This window comes from Rhineura floridana, chromosome 17 (genome assembly GCF_030035675.1).
Source record: "Rhineura floridana isolate rRhiFlo1 chromosome 17, rRhiFlo1.hap2, whole genome shotgun sequence".
Taxonomy (NCBI): Eukaryota; Metazoa; Chordata; class Lepidosauria; order Squamata; family Rhineuridae; genus Rhineura; species Rhineura floridana.
In genome coordinates, this window is record NC_084496.1 from 744,607 (window position 1) to 764,638 (window position 20,032).

General features: G+C 52.0%; 1 protein-coding gene across 4 annotated transcripts in view; it reads left to right on the forward strand.

The window, feature by feature from the left end:
* The first annotated feature begins 9,232 nt into the window (after nucleotides 1-9,232).
* SCNN1B (sodium channel epithelial 1 subunit beta) overlaps nucleotides 9,233-20,032 on the forward strand; it is a 32,438-nt gene continuing 21,638 nt past the window's right edge. Inside the window, exons 1-4 of one of the 4 annotated variants that reach the window (XM_061600202.1) lie at nucleotides 9,233-9,301; nucleotides 9,392-9,453; nucleotides 15,664-15,771; nucleotides 16,049-16,398. In XM_061600202.1, the coding sequence (XP_061456186.1) occupies nucleotides 16,350-16,398 (49 nt within the window). In that variant the 5' untranslated portion in view covers nucleotides 9,233-9,301; nucleotides 9,392-9,453; nucleotides 15,664-15,771; nucleotides 16,049-16,349. Of the gene's footprint in view, nucleotides 9,302-9,391; nucleotides 9,454-11,472; nucleotides 11,545-15,663; nucleotides 15,772-16,048; nucleotides 16,399-20,032 lie in introns of those variants that run through there. The other 3 variants (XM_061600205.1, XM_061600201.1, XM_061600203.1) reach the window with 3 other exon arrangements.

Genomic DNA, 20,032 nt, shown 5'->3' on the forward strand with positions numbered 1-20,032 from the left:
TTTTTATTATGTATGTATATAATGGTTGTAAACCACTGGGGTTTTTTATGACAGTGCAGTATGCAAGTACTTTTATAAATAAACAATAAATAGCTAACAGCCCTTGTGGCTATGTTCTTTCTTTCTTTCTGGCTGTCTTCCGGGCCCAAAGAGGTCCGGTGTGTCAGCTTCTCAAAGAACTGGGCTTTCCTCATAATGCTGCTCAAGGCTCCTCTGGAGGATATAAACCGAATAAATAAAATAAATGCCATCACTGCTGTGGCAGTGCCCCCTCATGCTGCTGAGTGGGGCCCAGACCTCTAGCCCAAATTCTTCCCTGGATGTATCACTGGATGTGGAGCATTGGGGTGGCCTTGGAAACCCTCTCATGACCCAAGAAGAAGCCAATGTGCTGCTGTTGTTTTTTCCTGGTAAGGGAGGCTTGAGAAGGCGCAGAGCAAGTTCTACCAGCTGCTGATGTCAAGGGTGATTTCCTGATTAGTTGATGCTCTCCTCCACCCTGGCAATTGCATTAACTGGGTCAAACCGCTGTGGCTGCTTGACTTGACCGCTTGCTCACAATGATGGGTGTGCCTTCCCGTGGCTGGCAGAAGCATCATCCTCACAGCACCATTGTCTTCCTCTTCTGATTCATCCTGATGACGCTGAGTGCAGTTGAGGTGGCTCATCTTTCAAGTCTGGCCATCCTGGAGGTGTCACCTGGGGCAGCCAACGTGGGCCAAATACATATCTCTCTGCGTGTGTATGAGAGAGAGAGAGAGAGAGAGATTTGGACATAGGTTCTGGGGCTTCCCCAGGTAGGGCTCTGAGTGTGCCTGCCCCATTTGGGGGAATCATCCAGAAGAAATCAAGGAAGAAATGTGGGTGACTCAAGAGAGAGGGATGCTTAGTTCAGCCAAAGCCGAGGAAGAAGTTGCAATGACACCAGGAGGGAGAGGTAAAAATTACAGCCAACTCCTGGTGCGTTTTTTCCCTTTTTTTGTAATGACACACAGAAATGACAGTTGGAGGCATTGGAATCTGCTGCCCAAAGAGCTTGCTTTGCGTTCAGTGCTATGAGCCACTCACGTCCCTCCTGGTGGTAAAACCAGCCAGCCACACTGCTGCTCAAAGGTGTGCACAGAACTGAAATGAGAGGTTTAAGTCTTCTCTTTGGAAGACTTTGTACTTCAAACGCTCTTGGGATTTGAAGCTCTTGGAAGCATCTCTCCCATTGGACACCTGAGACGTATGCTTTCAGGACTCACCCTATTCCTATGACTGTAATTTGTTTTAAACTGTTTTTAATATTGCATTTTAAATTATTTTAAGGTGCCCTAGGACCTGCTGGTGAAGTGCAGGCAAGAAATCAAATGATACTGATACTAATAATCTCTCCCACCACAATAATGTTTGAAAACAGCCTCACATTCAAACAAGTGGGAGATTTTTGTCACGCCTGTCACATTGGCAAGAGATATTTTTGTGGGGTTAACCCTCTCCTCCCCATGTGCTGTCACACACACACACACACACACACACACACACACACGACTCCCCAATTAGGCAATTAGACTTAGAAAAACAATCTCCAATGGCTTCAATGGGAGGCTGTTTTCAAGCCCAATTGCTAATATGTGACTTGCACAAAGGACCGCTTCCATCTGCCAAATACTGAGGGAAATGCCTGCCTTCCATGGGAAGTTACACTGGCTATCCTTGACAATGAGGCCCAGCTGAAATGGAGGTGGGGACAGAGAGCTGTCAAGCCCCTGCCTTCAGGTGTCCAGGAGAATGAAATGGGAGGTGTCCCATAAAAGTGTCCAGAGGACGGCAAGGGGCTTGTCGACGAAGGTCACTTCCAGACTGTCACTCTTTTGCCAGAGGGATTAAGGATATCAGAAGAGCCCAGTGGGCCACCTAGTCCAGTCTCCTGTTCTCACAGAGAGATGCACCAGTGGGAAGCCCCAAAGCAAGCAGGACCTGAGGGCAACAGCAGCACTCCCCCCGCCCAGCAAATCCAGAAGCATCATTCGTCTCTGACAGGGGAGGCAGAATATGGCCACCAGAGCTAGGAGCCATTCAGCCACATATTGGAAATTCAGGTTCTTGTCATTACAGTGGACTGAAATAAGGATGAAATCTGGACAAACACTTATTGTCCTATCACCACCCAGCAAACACATCAGAATGGATGTGAAATAAAGAGCAGCCCCTGTGCATATAAAAACATTTACAGCAATTCCAGGAAGTGGCAGCGGGTTAGAAAATACCTTGGGTGAGAGATGTCACAAGACATTCGTCCAATGAAACGTTAAGGGAGTCAGCATGGCAGTTAGGCCCGGGGACAGGTGGGCGTGGATGGGACCTGGACTAGCTAACCCTTGGTCCATTTCAGCAAAACGTTCCTTGAGATCCTAAGAAAGAGGGCAAGCTCAGGATTCCTCTGTGTGTGTGTGTGTGTGTGTGTGTGTGTGTGTGTGTGTGTGTGTGTGTGTGTGTGTGTGTGTGTGTGTGAGTGAGAGAGAGAGAGAGAGAACCATTTTAAAAGTCAGCACCACACAACCTTGGTTCAGAGAACAACCACTGCACCGATGAGGGGCAGGCCAGTCACCCTAGAGACAGGACAGTGGCTGCCACCTTCCGCCAGCACCCACATTCTGCTCCTTTGGTGGAGTCCATCTCACCCCCTCCCTCCTGTGCTGGGGGGCACTGAAATGTTGTCGTTGCCTGTAGGGTGGGCGACACTTCCCCAGCCAAGGTCTTGGCCTTGACGCATGTTCCGTTCCTCTAGTAATTGCAGAGGTTGGGTGGAATCGCTCACATTAATAATAATAATAATAAAATTTTATTTCTGAGTCGCCTATCTGGCCAAAGAACGGCGCTCTAGGCGACGTACAATCCATTAATAAAATGCAATATAACAATAATTAAACACAATAATTAATAGGTTAAAACCAAGAACTATAATTAACAGCAGCAGCAAAACTAACTCGCCACAGAAATCCCATAGGCCTGCCTGAAGAGCCAGGTCTTTAAGGCCCGGCGGAAAACATTCAGGGAAGGGGCATGATGAAGATCGAACGGGAGGGAGTTCCAGAGAGTGGGGGCCGCCACCGAAAATGCCCTCTCTCTAGTCCTCACCAGCCGAGCTGATTTAGCTGATGGAACTGAGAGAAGGCCCTGTGTGGCTGATCTTGTTTGGCGGCATAATTGGTGATACTGGAGGCGCTCCTTCAGATAAGCTGGGCCGAGACCGTATAGGGATTTAAAGATCATCACCAACACCTTGAATTGGGCCCAGTAAGCAACTGGCAGCCAGTGTAGATCTACCAACACTGGGGTGATGTGATCATAGCGATGGCTGTTCTTAATTAAACGTTCCGTCGCATTGTGCATTAGTTGCAGTTTCTGGACCGTTTTCAAGGGTAACCCCACATAGAGCGCATTACAGTAATCCAAGCGAGAGGAGACCAAGGCATGTACCACCGGCGGGAGCAGATGAACAGGAAGGTAAGGTCGCAGCCTTCGTATAAGATGTAATTGATACCAAGCTGCCCGGCTCACCACAGAAATTTGAGCCTCCATGGACAGCTGGGAGTCAAGAATGACCCCAAGGCTGTGAACCTGGTCTTTTAGGGGCAATCTTACCCCATTGAATACCAGGTCTATATCACCTAACCTTGCCTTGTCTCCCACCAGTAGCACCTCAGTCTTGTCAGGGTTTAGCTTCAGTCTGTTTCTTCCCATTCCAGGCAATTGGACATGGTCTTCGCAGCCAACTCTGGTAAGGACTTGAACGAGAGATAGAGCTGAGTGTCATCTGCATATTGGTGACACTGCAGCCCAAATCTCCTGATGATAGCCCCCAGCTGCTTTACATAGATATTGAATAGCATGGGGGAGAGGATAGAGCCCTGTGGCACTCCACAAGTGAGAGGCCAAGGGTCAGAGACCTCATCCCCCAATGCTACCCGTTGGTGTCTATTGGAGAGAAAGGAGCGGAACCACGGTAAAACGGTGCCCTTTATACTGAATCCCTCCAGACGATCCAACAGGATACCATGGTCAACGGTATTAAAGCCGCCGAGAGGTCCAGGAGGACAAGGAAGGTGTATTCACCCCTATCTAATGCCCTCATATCATCCACCAGAGCGACCAAGGCTGTTTCAGTTCCATGTCCAGTCCTGAAGCCCGATTGGAATGGATCTAAATAATCTGCTTCATCCAAGTGTGTCTGTAGCTGATTGGCCACCACTCGTTCAATCACCTTGCCCAGAAATGGTAAATTTGAGATTGGGCGAAAGTTGTTCAGCTCTTGGGGGTCCAAGGAGGACTTTTTTAAGATGGGTTTTATTATTGCCTCCTTGAGGGCTAATGGCATTACACCCTCTTCCAAGGATGCATTTACCACTGCCTTGACTCCCTCGCTCAACCTCTCTTTGCAGCTCGTAATGAGCCACGATGGGCAAGGATCAAGTAAACAAGTGATCGGCTTCACAGTTAAGAGCACCTTGTCCACATCCTCAGAAGGAAGAGGCTGAAATCGAACCCACAAGACTGGATTGCAATTGGCCAACTCTGGACCACTTACTGCATCCACGGTGTATGGGATTAAGCTCCTTAAATGCTCAATTTTATTGGCAAAGTGCTTTGCAAATATGTCACAGGAGGTTTTTGAATATTCCATGGGCTCCTGAGTAACTGGACCGACCAGACTTCGGACCACTTGGAATAACCTCCTGGGACAGCACTCTGCGGACGCAATAGAGGCAGCAAAGAAATCCCTCTTTGTTGCCTTTGTTGCCACATGGTAGGCTGCTATTGCTGCTCTGACCTGTGTCTGATAATCTTTGGAGCGAGATTTCCGCCACCGGCACTCTAGTCGTCTCACCTCCTGTCTCAATTTTCGCAGTCCTGGAGTGTACCACGGCGCCAATTGAGTTCTATTCATGGGGAGAGGACGTTTCGGAGCCACCCGGTCTAATGCCCCAGCGAGTTCTCTATTCCACTCCATCACCAGGGTTTCGACATTACCTGCGTCCGACTGGCCTCTGATCTCCACGCAGGGAGAAGAGAAAGACAGACCTTGCCTGTGGCAGGATTCTTCTCCTGTCAGAAGCGAAAGGCACTATGGATCCTCTGGTGACACAGGTGGCCTCCTTACACCTCGGGCAGGAGAGGGCATTCCACCTGCTGAACGTCCCGCCCCCCTCCTGCCCCCAGAGAGACCCCACCATCCCTTGCTGGACAGACGCTGCCTCTACACATCTGGACTCTCCGGATGGTCTATTGAGGTCTGCCCCAGAGTGGGGAAACCTTGGTCTCCCAGGTTCTGCTCCAACACTCTGACCTCTGCACCACGCTGTAGAGGTGACCAGGCGAATGAGCAGGAAGACAGAAGCGATCAGGGCAGGAACACAGGAAGTCAGACCATTGGGATCCAGTACTCCCTACTCTGACTGGCAGCGGCTCTCCAGGATTTCAAACAGGGAGCCTTTCCTAGCCCTACCCAGTGACACCACTGGGGCTGAACCTACGACCTTCCACATGCAAAGCAGGTGCTCCACCATTGGGCCATGCCCCTTTCCAGGCCGTGTGCTTTCAGCAGGAACGAACAGAAGGCCCAGTGGTGTTAGCAACCCTAATGACTGGGAAGCAGCCCACAGTGCAATTATCGCTTAGCATCCTATGCATTCTATTTTGATTCTTTATTGTCAGGAGAAGTTTAGTGGAGGCTGCAAGCTGCTTTGGGGAGGAAGCTCCAAAAAAGTGGGACATGCAGTTTTAAATTAATTTAAAAAATTAAGACATGGGAAGAACGGGGGGGGGGAATCCCAGGTTTGCTGTGTCGTGCATCTCTCCCTCTCTAGGCAGCCTCTCCAGCTGACCCCCCAATGTCCCCTTCTTTTATCACCTCCTTCACATGGGTGCCTGCCCGCACCCCAGCCCAACCACCCCCTTCCTTCCCAGACCCCTCTCCACCCACCCTGCAGCATCTAGCTGGGGCTCCAGCAGCCCCTGCGAGAGCCAGTGGGTGCACTGAAGAGGCGAGGGTGCGGAGGGCAGCCCACAGGTGCTTTGGAACATGCCCCCCCCCCCCCGGTAAAAGCATTTGAGTCAGGCCATATCAGGGACATTCGGGGGTGGAGCTGAACATCCATCTCATGGCCCAGTTTCACTAAGGGAAGCAATGCTTTGGCTACAAGCACAGCTGAAGGACTAACTGTTTGTCCCCAAACAATTGTGTTCATTGAAGTTTTTAAACTGGTGTTGTGGAAACATCCCCATATCGTTCTTTGCCTTTATGAAAGCATTTGTTTATCAAATTTACTGATAGCATTTTTAAAAAGGTTTTTCACCAGCTGGGCTTTTTTTTGCCATATGGGAGCAAAATTATTTATTGAAGGTAGTTACATCCCGTGAACCCACAGCCAGCTACCTGACCCAGCATAAAGCCTTCAGACAAGGCCTCAAGTATTTGACTGCATGGATAAATAAGGAAGACACTTTTGGATCCATGTTTGGATCCTCTAGGAGGAAGAGTTTGGTAGGGGAGAAGCAGCAGCAGAAGGTTGGCCCAACACAAGGAATTGTTTTCTGGAAAGAATAGCAGACTAGGGGGGGCTCCAGGTGGCAAGGAAGGAATTGCACCAGAGAGTTATCTTAAGGAAGCCTCCTGGGGCTGAAAAAGTCAAATCCGGAAAGGTGCTGGCATCCGTCTCGTCATCCTCCACCTGCCTGCTGGTCACAAGGGAGAGACAAGGAGGTCTTCAAGAAGCACACACCCTGCGGCCGGTGGGACAGGACCAAAGAGCCCCCCAGGATTCTTTGGGGGGAGGAACTGTTAGAAGTGGCATAGAACTAATATAACTTAACATGGTCTTTCTCCTGATTCTTACAGGCTGAGAAAGAAATTCACGGGAATTAGCTGACGCAAACAGCTCTAACGATCATCATGACACATTTTTAATACTAAGTTTCATGACAATGTGTGTGGGTTTAAAAACAAACAAACACCTAGGGCTACTGTTGTCTCACACTAGATCCCCAAAAGCACCAACACTGACAGAAGCAGATAATTTGTAGTAGCACTGGGGAAACATTGCAGAACAAAAGATTTTTTGTTTTAATACATTTTAAATCTGTTTTTATGATGTTTTAGAGTGTTTTTAGTGTTTTCGTTTGCCGCCCTGGGCTCCTACTGGGAGGAAGGGCGGGATATAAATCTAATAAATAAATAAACAAATCAATAGAATAAATCCACCACTATTGCACTATGATTATGTTAAGAACATGCTGTAGAATACACCCACAATACAACACCCGCACTCTGGAGGGCCCAAAATAGCTTGGCAGAAAGAGGAGCCCAAGGAAAAGCGTTTGGGTCGGTGGCCCAGAATGACTAACGAACAGCCTGCGGGCTGGGCAGAGACGCCATGACTTAAACTGCCCCTTGGAAAGGACGTGCCGCACCAGCACAGCTGCTTCCTCTGCCATGTCCAAACTTGCTCAAGTGGAGCCATCGGGAGGTGTCAGAAAGGGAGGAGCTGCAATTTCGGGGAGAGGAAATGGCAGCCCAGCAGAGGACAAGTGCAGAGGTGAGGCTTCCTTGTGATGCATCCAGGGCCAAGGTGGCTGCGGCAGAAGCAGGCCAGGTCAGAGGGACTGTGGATGGGGGTGGGAGGACGACAGGCATCTGGCAAGTCTCCTCCCGGAGTTGCTCATCCATTCAGCAGCATGGCCTGGCCTCTGGGAGGAGAAGCACGCAGCGACAGCAGAAGCAAAGTGGATCTGGGCCCCATCACCCCCTGGTGTGTAAGACCCTCTGAGGATGCAAGTATTATCCATCAACATTTGCTTACCTGGCTCCTTCTCTGAAATGGAGGGCTGGTTGTGTAGTCAAACATTGGCTCACAACTTTTCTACATTTCTGTGACTTTCTGAAGCTGAAACAAATCCAGCCGTCACTCCTGGAGCAGCAGACCCAGAGATGACACATTCAGAGCAGCGAGGCTGCTGTTGAAAATGTTCAGGCCTTTCCCTCCTCAAGGGGAGTCCCGATTGACTCCCCCCCCCCGTCATTTCACCAAGAACAGAAGAACAAGCAGAGAAATACAGGAAAGGTCCATGTAAGACCGACAACTTGCCTGAAACATGGAGGTGGCAGAGAGGACTGGCAGGGTTGCCAGTCGTCAGTTCACTGGTTTGTACACCTGTCATTTCACTTTATTCATTTGTTTTTACAAAACGTTGTCCTTCCCCCAGGGAGCTCAGGCCGATGTAACTGGTTCTCTCCCCCTCCCCTTTTCCCTCACAACAATCCTGTGAGGTTGACTAGGCTGAGAGAGAGAAAAGGAGATCACTTAAGAGCTGAGTTGGGATTTGAACCTGGGCCTCCCTGGGCCTAGTCCTACCATTAGGCCATACTGGCACCGGCTGCTCAGCTGGGAAGAATCTGAGCTCATCCCAAGGCCGAGGGTCCCGCAGCGAGGAGGCTTCTCCTTCCCTTGGTGTTTTCGCCCTTGCCTCAAGTGAGGCCTGACTGGAATGGCAAAAGAAGCCTGCGATTTCTCACGTGGCTCCCCGGAGAGGCAATTTTCCTTCAGCGTGAGAGGCAAAGGCCTGGCAGGTGAATATTTACACGTTATACTTTATTGAAAGCATGTTTATCCTCTTGGGCTGAAAACAGCTCCCAAGCTTCCAAAGCGTAATACCGGAAGAGGGAGAGGGGCTGGTTGGGGGGCTGCGCAAAGCTTGTTCTCTGGGGCAGCCTCTGCACATGGGGGGAGGGGCTCCTCGTTTGCTCCCATCTGTTTGTGATATGAAGGACAGGAGGGCTCCCTCGTCCAAAAGAAAGGGCTGTGGTAGCTCAAGGGTAGAGCCTCTGCCATGCACATGCGAAGGCCCAGGGTCAGCCCAACCATCTCCAGGTAAGGCTGGGAAAGCCTCCTTAAAAAAACAAAAACTGGAGAGCTTCTGCCAGTCAGTGCTGGTAATATTGGGTTTGGTACAGCAAGCGGCTGACTCAGTATAGCGCAGCTTCCTACAGTCCCTAGTCATTTCCCTGGAATTTCTCACTGCTAACTTAGAAAGCACCTGATGACTCTGTTAGGTCTGCCCTTCGCCCCAATTTCCTAATAGCGAAACCTTCCTTCACGCTGCTTTCCCGCCCTTTACTGTGCACGGCTCTGGTTGCCGCCTCGATATTGTAGGGGTGGAAAAGGGTTCAGAAAAGGGCAACCAGAATGATCAAGGGGATGGAGCAACTCCCCTGCGAGGAAAGGTTGCAGCATTTGGGTGTTTTTAGTTCAGAGGAAAGGTGAGTAAGAGGAGACATGATGGAGGTCTACAAAATGATGCATGGCCTGGAGAAAATGGACAGAGAAACATTTTTCTCCCTTTCTCATAGCACTAGAGCTGGTGGACATCCTGTGAAGCTGAATGCTGGAAGATTCAGACAGACAAAAGAAGGTACTTCTTCCCACAGCACATGCATAGTTAAACTCGGGAATTTGCTCCCACAAAAGGCAGTGGTGGCCACCAACTGGGAGGGCTTTGAAAGAGGGTTAGATAAATGCATGGAGGATAATCAGGCTGTCAAGGGCTCCTAGTCATTGTGGCTGCACTCTCCTCCCACTGTCCACTGGATTCCAGTTGCTGGGATTCACAAATGTGGATAGAGCTGGTGTTGCTCCTGGACCCCACTTGCGGGCTTCCTGTTGGGGCATCTGGTTGGCCACTGAGAAAAAGGTGCTAGGCTAATCTAAGCTAATGTAAGTTGATTTGGGTCACCTTGGTGAGAAAAGCGACCAACAAAGATCATACGTGCATACCTAACAGGCAAGATGGGCCTTTGGCCTGATTTATTTATTTATTTATTAAACTTATTTATTTATTAAATAAGAAGCCAGCTTCTTCTCCTGTGCTTGTTGCATATAAAGCAACTTGCATCCATTTTTGTGGGAAGGGAAGGAAGAGTATTTCTTCTTACAATGTGGAGTAAATGAAGCGGAAGGTGTGGCCCACTATTTACTGGAATGTCATCTGTATTCCAATAGGAGAGAACATTATTTATCCCCATTTCTTGACTGCATGAGAAACTGGGAGGTTGAGGACAAGATTAAGTGGCGCTAAGCAGTCTGTGACTCAGAGGTTCCCCTTTGTAGTTAAGGCAGCCAGTTTAAGGGGAAAATATCTGTTCCACTAGCCATGTAACTGCATGTAAGTCATGTGGGGCATTTATAATGTTCTTAATATTTTAATTTTTAGATTTTAGTTATCTGTTGCATAGATTCACCGATTGTTTTTTAAATATGCATTTTGTGTGTGTGTGTATTTGATATGGTCCGAAGACTTATTCAATACAATTTGATTGATTGATTGATTGATTGATTGATAAAATGTGGTCCCTAGGAAAATTATAAACCCATTTTCCACAGTTGAATACCCAGGAGAAATCCAAAGCAAAGAACCTCTGGAATTCCTGAAGAGAGTCACCGTTTCGCAGGCAGGTGCTTGCCGGTTATTCATGTCTTGAAAGAAAGACCAGCCTGGCAAAGCGGCCCTTTTGCTGCTGCTGCTGCTGCTGGTGCCGCCACACAACTCATGTGTTTACACAGCTCAGGATTTCCTGTGCCAAATCAGTGCCCTGGGCATTGTCTGTGTGAATTTTGCTTTCTCGCAGATTGTCCTCATAAAATGATGTAACTATTCTTCGAGAATCCCATTGAGAAAATTGTGGTTGCCACTGCTCTGCATAAGTCATATGCTGCAAAAGGGCCCCGTGATGTCAGTTTCGGCAGTTGCACAAGGGCCAGAACCAAACGAAGTGGCAAAGCTGGCGGAGAAATTTCAGGCTCAGAGCTGAGAAACTGTCTTGGAAGCTTTTCTGGAGGGCAGCATAAAAGTCTTCAAAATAATAATAATAATAAAAAGAAGGCAGGCAGAGAGGCAGCCCCAATGCTTGCTAACTCCAGGTGCCTCCCCTGCAGGGCCAGCAGCTGCCCTCGGGTGGGGTGTGTTGCCGTGCACCAGCAAGAAGTCTGGCAGGCACCGATCCTCCCCCTGCTCTGCCTTCCTCCTCCGGAAAGCACCCTCACAGAAGGGGCGCCGGCGGCCTTGCAGTGACTAGCGGTCCTTTCAGAGACGGTCATAGGGCTCATCGAAAAGAGGGCCTCTGCGCATGTCCAGAGTGCCCTTTCTCCTCGGCCTGCCCGTTCTTCCTTCATAACAGCATCCCGATAGGCAGAAATATGGCTGAGGCCGCGTCGCGTGTGTCAGGAAAAGCTTCACCTGCTGCATTCCCGCCTGTCGGGCGGCTGTTATAAAGGGGCAGGGGAAAAGTGGCAACCTTAGAATGGGGGCGGGCGAGCATTTGGCAAGTGGAGGGGGAGGACCGAGGGGACGCTGCGAGCTGGACTAAGTGGGGGGGAGGGGGGGAGGGGAGGGGAGGGAGGAGTCCGGCGAAGGGGCGGGAGCGCCAGGAGGAGCCGCCGCTGCGCCCGTCGGGGAAGAGGCAGCCGGAGCGCCCGGGCAGCGCGGAGCAGGGAAGCCGGCAGGCAGGTGAGAGGGCTGGGCGCGGGGAGGCGACCCGGCGGCGGGACGGGCTGCTGACGGGAAGGTCCCCTTGGAGCCGGGAGGCGTCGGTGGCGTCGAAGCACCCCTACTGCCTCTTCCATCGCCCCCCATCGGGGCGGGAGGGCAGGGTGGCCCGGATCCTGCCTGGGGGGTCGAGGGAATGAGGGACCCCGAAGAGAGAAGGAAGGGAGCCGCCCCCGACGGGCGTTTATTGCTCGGCAGCCCCGGCCGAGACGCCGAAAAGCGACCCCCCGCCCCGCTGTGGCGATTATTCCCGCGTGACGCCGCCTGGTGCCCTTGGACCCTGGGACGGCGCCCCTGGGCTGAGCTTCCTTGGCGGGGCCGGCGGGGCACGCGGCCTCCCCGGCAGAGCCCTCCACCCGCCTGGGCACTGCTGCTGCTGCACACGCCAGTCCTCGGGGGCTCTCCTGTGGCTGCCGCCGCCCGCCTTCGGGGCACCCAGGGCAGGGCGCCCCAGGATTAGGCGAAGTCACGGGGGAGGTAGCATAAGGCTACCGATGCCTCTCGCCACGGTGGCTGCTTTCTGCCTCCCAGTTGCTGGGAGTCGCAGAGCGGCTGTTGCGCTCAGGTCAGGGCCTGCTCGCGGGCTCTCCAGGAGAAGTATCCGGCTGGCCACTGACAGGACAGCAGGTTGCACCAGATGGGCCACTGGCCTGATCCGGCTACAAGGCTCTTCTTATGGATAGCAGAACCTCCATGCCCAGGGGCAGTCTACCGTTGAATACCAGATTGTGGGGAACAACCCCTGCTGTTGTGTTCTGCTGGGGGGGGTGTCTTCCCATAATGGGCATCTGGTTGGCCACTGAGACAACTGGAGGTTGTACTAGATGGGCCCCCTGTGGCTTGATCCAGCACTGCAGGGCCCTTCTGATGCTCTGTTGATTGCAATTTGTTTTAATTGATTTTAATATTCTTTTTTTAATTGTAATCCATCCGGGTACCTCATGGTAAAAGGTGGGGGGTTAAGGAATAGAATCATAGAGTTGGAAGGGGCCTTTAAGGTCATCGAGTCCAATCCCCTGCTCAACACAGGAATCCAAATTAAATGTGATGTGATGTTAAATGGGTTAAATCCAAATTAAATGCGAATGTGATGATGCATGATGGTGAAAAAATTAAATGGGCTGCCTTCAAGTCGATCCTGACTTATGGCGACCCTGTGAATGGTGTTTTCATGGTAAGCGGTATTCAGAGGGGGTTTTCCATTGCCTCCTCTGAGGCTGAGAAGCAGTGACTGGCAGTGACACAGTGAGCTTCATGGCTGAGGGGGGGTTCGAACCCGGGTCCAGCACTCTAACCACTACACCACACTCCTCTGCTATCTGTACTGCTGAGGGAGGGTGCGGGGGAGGGGGCCTTGCCCAGGACCCCTCAAATATGGCCCTGAGAGGGTGGGCTGGAGCACACGTGGGATGGAAGGCTTTAGCCCACCTCAGCCACCCTCCCCCAGGGGGCATTATTCCCCCCCAACTACCCAGAGGAAGATAACATGAGAAGGTCACCATCATGTCTGAGGTGGGCCAAAGCTTCCCATCCCGCGTGGGCTCCAGCCCACCCTCTCAGGGCCATATTTGAGGGGTCCTGGGCAAGGCCCCCTCCCCCGCACCCTCCCTCAGCAGTACAGATAGCAGAGGCAGCGCCCCCCTCCCTGTGAAAACCAGAGGGGTACATGAACCTCCAGCATGAGGGCCACCATCGCTCCTGCGGGGTTAGTTCATTTTCTTTCTATTGTTGTTGTTATTATTTCAATGTATGTCCTGCCCTTTCTCCCAAAGAGAAGCCCCCAGGCAAATGCAGCCATCGTTACCTCAGAATTACCACACTGGGGCCCAGAGGCTGCTTTGCCGTGAGGGCCGGGCAAAGGAGGGAAAACACGGAGAGCGATGAAGGTGTCGGCACCCGGTGCCCACCCGGCCGGCATCTGGGCCCGGGCCCTCCTTCTGCCGCCCTGACCGTGCAATGGGCTTGGCAGCTCTGCCCCAATAAAGGACGCTGAGGCCTGGGAGGCTTTGGCTGCAGGTCCACTGGCCGCTCTGGGCACGTGGCAGCCCCTCGCGTGGCACTGTCCCCCTGACGTGGTCTGGGGAGGGGGGAAATGAGGCACTGAAAAGAGGGTGCCGGCCAATTTCTCACCAAAGAACGAGAAGAACAGTGGTCATACACCTCCCCTCAGACCTCAGGTTCAAAAGATGGGAATCTGGGGATTATGGTGCATCAGGTGGTGGTGGTGGTGGTGGGGAGCAGCTGCCCCCCTTGCCCTTCCCCTGCAGGTGCCCATGTCCCCTGACCCTCTTGAACCTGACAGCTCCCCCCCATAAAGCGCACTGTTGCCACAGAGGACTAGGTCTCATTGCCACGCAGTGAGCTTGTGGCCAGTGGCTTCCTTCCTTCCTCGGGGAGGTTTCCTTAGGCCCTGAACACAGCTGGCCATGTCACTAGAGCATTTCTGCACACGGGAGAGACCAGGCTGGATGGAGGAGCCCTCGCAGACCCCTTTGCATGCTGCATGCCCGCAAGCCTGCTGCAAGTACCAGCTCCCTAGTAGATGCAGTTCATATACATGGTGGAACACATGCATTTGGCATGTGCACATGTTAGGGTGTTACGTGAGCACCTGCAACATATGCAATGACCTCTGGAGGACTGCTGGTTCTGGCTGTGTGGAGGGGGGTACAACAGCACAGAGACCACAATCCTGCATGTGATCATCAGAGGCCACCATGTACTCACTGAGGAGACCCACCGTTCCCAATTTTCAACTAAAGACCAAATCCAGAACCTGATCTTTTTGGTTCAGGAAATACTCAGTTGAATATTGATTTAAGCCAGCCAGCCAGCCTTTCTTCCACCTGCTGCCTCCAGATGTTTGGGGCTACACCTCCCATCAGCCCCAGCACCCTGCAGCCAGGCACCAGGTTGGGGAAGGCTGACTTAAGCCCAGGTAAGAGCATGAGGCAGGTATCCACCCATTTGAAAAACAGAGGTTGCTGGCACCACTCACCTAATTTTCTCTCCCCTACTTTGCTCCAGTAAGCCCCTAAGCGGAAGGGCTGAAACCATTCTTAACCAGCCTGTCAGAAATCTTTGCTTGTTTAAATGGCAGCCATTCTAGTTTCCAAGGCAGGAATCAAAGTTCAAGAAGCTCAGTGAGTGATCTCAAGTGCCTCAAACTATTTGTTCTTCCCAAATTGAAGGCTTTGGGCTCTGAACTGCGAGCAGCCTGGGTGATGGAGAAGGGACCTTGCGCTGCCTGTGTTTCAGGAGTGTTGTGCACCCAAAGTCCAGTTCCTGCCTTTTTTAAGTGAACTCCTTTGCTGGGCTAACAAAAGCCTTTCTCTTCTGCCTCATGGCTCAACCTCCCTATAAAAGGCCAGCCTTTGCAATCACAGACACTGCGTGGTGGAAAAGGCATCCAGAAAACAATGCCAAGGGGTGTTTTTCCACAGGTTGGTGTGGCAAAATGTGTCCTGTTTGCCAGGCTAGCTAGAAAGCCTCCTTAGTGCTCTGCCAGTCGAAATGTGACCCGCTGAGCTTGGTGAGTGGGCACAACCTCCAGGCTGCTGTGCAGGGAGGGGTTTCAAGGGTCAGAGATGCAGATCCCATGCTCCTGCCTGACACTTGCAAGCCACACCTTAGTTTCCACAGCACAGGTGGAACAGCCCGCTGAAGGGCTCCCCGCCTAGTCAAGCACGTTTCCCGTCTCGGTCTCAGTCACACAGCAAGGCGGCTTTCACAGCTGTGGACCAGCCTTGCCCCCTTGCATGCTGGACTTCTTCCCTCGTTCTCCTCCTCTTCCTTTCTTGTTTCCCTGCCCTCTGCTCCTTTCTCATCTTGCAGCTCTGCTGAGCCACCAGCCCATGCCCTCTGCAGCGTCAGGGAGTCAAAGCAGTGAGGACTTCTGGGGGCATCCCGTAGATTCAAGGGCCAGAGGTGACTGGCAGGCCCAGGAGACTATTGGGCCACAGAACCTGCTTTCATCGCGCCCTCTTAGATGCATCTTAATCTGTACTGAGACAGACTGAGAGGGGAACCATTTTCTCCCTATAAATGCCAAACTGTTGAAACCTGTGTCCATCCCTTCAGATGCCGAGATCTTCACATTTCAGTGTTGAAATCTGATTCTGAGGGATGAGTTTTAAGCTGCTCTACTTTCAAGGCAACAAGGTCTCCCGTCTCTCTCTGTAATGCAAGGTAAAAGCACAGAAAACTCCTAAACAATATATTTTCTGCCTGAAAAGTGATGTGGCACCTTAAAGACTAACAAATCTATTGCGACATGAGCTTTTGTGGACTGCAGTCCACTTCATCGGATGCCTGAAGCGTTATCCTGAGTTGTATATTTTCACATGGAGTTTTTTTGGGGGGGAGGGGATTGTATACAGTGAGATCAGGAAATGCAGAAAAGCAAAGGCAGTTGTAGTTATGTTTTCAGTAGCGGCCATTTATAATTTGCCTCTCTCCATTGCAGGAGACATCGATCCCGTGTCCAGGGTTTGTGGTCCGGTAGCTGTGGCTGGCTGCTCTCTTGAGGGGACTCTCTCTGTTGCACACGGGTGTGACCCAAGACTTGTTCCGTTCCTGAGAGACACCCATTGGGTGCAACATCTGAGGAGTTCTGCCCCAGAAGGGGCTGTTGGCTGGAGCCCCCCTTGCTCTGCCTGGGACTCGAGGGGGTCTTGGAATGCACTTGACTTCCCTTGGTGAATGGAGGACCACTCCCCCTGCCCTTCGCTGTCCCTGTGGCATCTTTTGAGCTGAAGCTGTTCTAGATGACTATGGATCCTCAAGCTCTTACTGGAGAGGCTGGGAGTGTGCCAGGTAAGTCAAGATGTTTGGCAGCTGATATCTGCCAAGGACACCCCCCCAAAAAAAAGGCTTTTCATGGTCATGCAAAAGGAGCCATCAGGGCTGGGATGGTCTTCCAGTGTTGGTGTAGACCCAACAGGGTGGGCCGCCTCCTACGTCCTCCTCACCTCGTTTTTCATGTTGGGGAGACGTGTGAGGCAGAACTTGATCCTCCAGAATTTTTCCACAACTGGCTTCTAATGTGAGCCTCTGGGTAAATCTTCCCAGGGTGGATGGGAGCTGCAAGTGTGCGCACGCACGCACGCACACACACACACACAGAGCAGTTGGCAGAAATTAAAAAGTAGAAAGATTTGTCAATGGGGGACTGAACCCTGCAGGTGGGCAGCTCCAAGTCAGAGTTAGCCAATCACATGCAATTATTCCTGGCTCTGTTTGTACTCCCAATGAAGCAAAACCACAGCTGATCATATTACAGATCCTGTGTGCGTTCAGCAAATGTTTCCCGGCCTGGTCGCAGCGCATCACTTCTCACTACCATTGCTCTTTCCCTGCTGCGCAGTTGACCTGCACGGTTTGTGACGAGTGGCAACCACCTCCCTGTAGACAGTCTGTGCTCTGTCTGCAAATACATGCTCCAGTCACTTCGCCAGCACTGGTGGGGCTTTGGTCCCGCCCTCTGCAAACCCGTCGTGGGCTTCAGCAAGCCGCAGGCCAACCAAGGCTATCATTGGCCAGCCAGAACTTCTTGCCACCGCCTCCTCCTCGACCTGGACCTCAGGCTCAGCATCCTCCCTGCACATTTTCTCCTGCAGCTGTAGCAGGTGAGGACTGCAGGAAGGGAAGGGAATGAGGAGGAGAGAGCAGGCCCAGGCAGCCGGGCAGGAGAAGCCCAGAAGGCCTGGGGCTGCCACTGCGTCAGTGCTGGGCTGTGGCTCCGTGACAGAGCACCTGCTTTGAATGCAGAAGCCCAAGCCAATCCCCAGGGGCATCTCCAGACAGGGCTGGGAAAGACTCCCTGCCTGGGACCCTTGGAGAGCTGCTGCCAGCCAGTGTAGACAACACTGAGCTCAATGGGCCAGGTATAAGGCAGCCTTCTAGGTTCCTGTTGCTATTTGGGCCTTTATAGTTGAGGCAAGGGGGGCAGGGGAGTTCTTCTGGGATGGTCCAGGGCCCTCCAGCTCCAGGCCTTTTTGTGCATGCCCTCTTCCGCCTTTTAGAAAGACTTCTCTTTTTTCACTTTGCTCAGAGGACTGCTGAGCAAGGCACAGGTGAGCCCTCACCTCCCCCACCAGGCACCTGCCTTGATATAGTCAGAGAGTTACATTTGTGGCTACACACACATAAATCAGTATATGCAAAAGCATGTCGTGGGCCTGGAGTCTTTGAAGAACCCGGCAAGGCCCCTGGAAAGGGAGACTGATAGAGGCTAAAGTGTGTGGAGAGAAATGTCGGTGCAGCCCCTGTGAAATTGTCTGAGGAGCACGGGGGAAAGGAAGGCAGCACAGCCGGGCAGGAGAGGACCCACAAGCGGTGGGCTGGCCATGAGCTTAGCTGGCGGAGGCAGGAGCAGAGAGACCACAGAGAAATCCGTGGAGGAGGGAGGAGTAGAGGCAGGTGCAGCAGCCAAGCGGAAGGGCTGCGTCCAGAAGCACCAGGCCTCCAGTTGCTGTGGCAAAAGGCTGCCGTTGCCCCGAGAGCCTGCGCAGGAGCTTCCTGAAGACAACTGGCTGCCTGGCTGCAGTTTAAATGCGGGACAAGATGGCCTTTGGCCCCATCAAGAAGGACAGTCCCTGTGGTGATGGCGTGGCTATTCTTGCTTTGCGCTTCACAAGCAAGCTTGTATTTTCTTTATGTGTTTAGGACTTGAGCAACACTGTTATCAAGTTTGCTCTCTCTCTCTCTCTCTCTCTCTGTGTGTGTGTGTGTGTGTGTAAAAATCAAAAACGCCAAGGAAGTCAACTGGCACTTTGCCAGGGGCAGCGTGGGCTCCTCACCACCGTCAACGCTCTCGTTTGCGAGTCAGTAGCAAAACAAACACCCACGTCCAGAGCACCCAGCGGGGCTGGATTTGCCTAGCAAAGCTTAAGTGTGCTTGCTTCAGTCTAAGCCCCTTCTTCCAATGGACTTCTTGTGTCAGAAAAACCCACGACTCCAGGGTGGTGGGGATGGGGGAGAAATCTCCATCTGGATCTGTGAAGCAGCAATGGGGGGGGGGGAGAGACCAAGCTCTACCGGCAGTTTGCAGAAGACAAAGAAAGGGATTCCAGCTCCCGACTGTTTAGCAGCGAAGATAGTCAGGGGCGTGGAAAGCAAGACCTATGGGGAAAAGGTAAAGAAACTGGGTATGTTCAGTCAGGAGGAAACAAGACTTTTGGGGGCAGGGGCAGTGGCAGGAACATGATAGCCCTCTTCAAAGCCCAGAAGAGGGAAAAGGCTTATTTGCTGCTGCTCCACAACAAGATTAAATAGGCTTGCACGAGGGTAGAATTCAGCCAAATATTAGGAGAAATTTCTTAACAGTCAGAGCAATTGGGCAATGAAACCAATTACCTAGAGGGGTAGGTGAGCTTTCCCCCTCCCTGGAGGTCTTCAAGCAGAGGCTGGGTTGGCAACCACGTGCTGGGGATGTTCTAGCTCTGGATTTCATGCACTGATCAGGGGGCTGGAATAGACAGCAAAGGAGGCCCTGCCAACTGCAGGATTCTAACAAGAGCAACGACCCTGGTTTGCAATCGTTCCAGTGCAAATTTGTCCTTCTGTGTCCAGGTTGTCCCGGCTTGTGCCTCATGGAGCAGAATAGGCAATGAGCCACCATTTTGGATCAGGCTCCACCCATCCAGCCACTATTTTGCACCTGGCTCTGGATGGTGGCTGTTGGGGTTCCAGCAAAGACGGAGCAGATACTGGAAGACAGAAGTCTGCACACAGCTGCTGTTGGCAGGGCAATAGCCATGGAGGGGACTGGGAGGCTCTGGGGTCTTTTAGACCCCTTCCCTGAATTTTCCACCATAAAAAAAAAGAGCAGGACCCTGACTTTTCGCTTGTGGTGAGATCTGTTATAAGGGGAAATGTGCAGGTAGCATTCTAGCCAATCTGTATGCAGAACGGTAGCATCTCCAGCTAGGGCTGGGAAGGATCCCTGCCTGACACCAGGGAGAGCCTCTGCCCGCTGATGTAAACAGTACTGGGCTAGATGGACCCCAGTGGTCTGATTCTGTATATAAGGCAGCTTCCTTTATTGAAGCAAGCGGTACCCTCCTTCTACTGTTCTGGCGAAAGGGTGCAGCGGAACTGAGACAACTGACAAGCATGAGGAGGCGCTTATGTTTGGAGCAGTGACATTCAATGTGATTGGGGAATGTTCTTGGGCATCTGGGTTGCTTTGTGCTGACTCCTGGCCTCCTCCCGCCGTGCCCCTCTCAGCCCCACCCCCACAGGAGTCCCAGCGGTGGTTTTCTCGAGGCTTGGTCTGTGGGGCAAGTTTGTCTTGCAAAGCCCTTTAGCTGGGCAAGCGTAACGTCCAAAGTGCTGGAAGGAAGCCAGCTTTTGAAAGGCACAGGACTTTTCTTCAGACCTTTTCATGCCAAGAGAAAAAATGAAATTATGATGCCACTGGAGATAGGAACGTGGAAAGCTGCCCCTA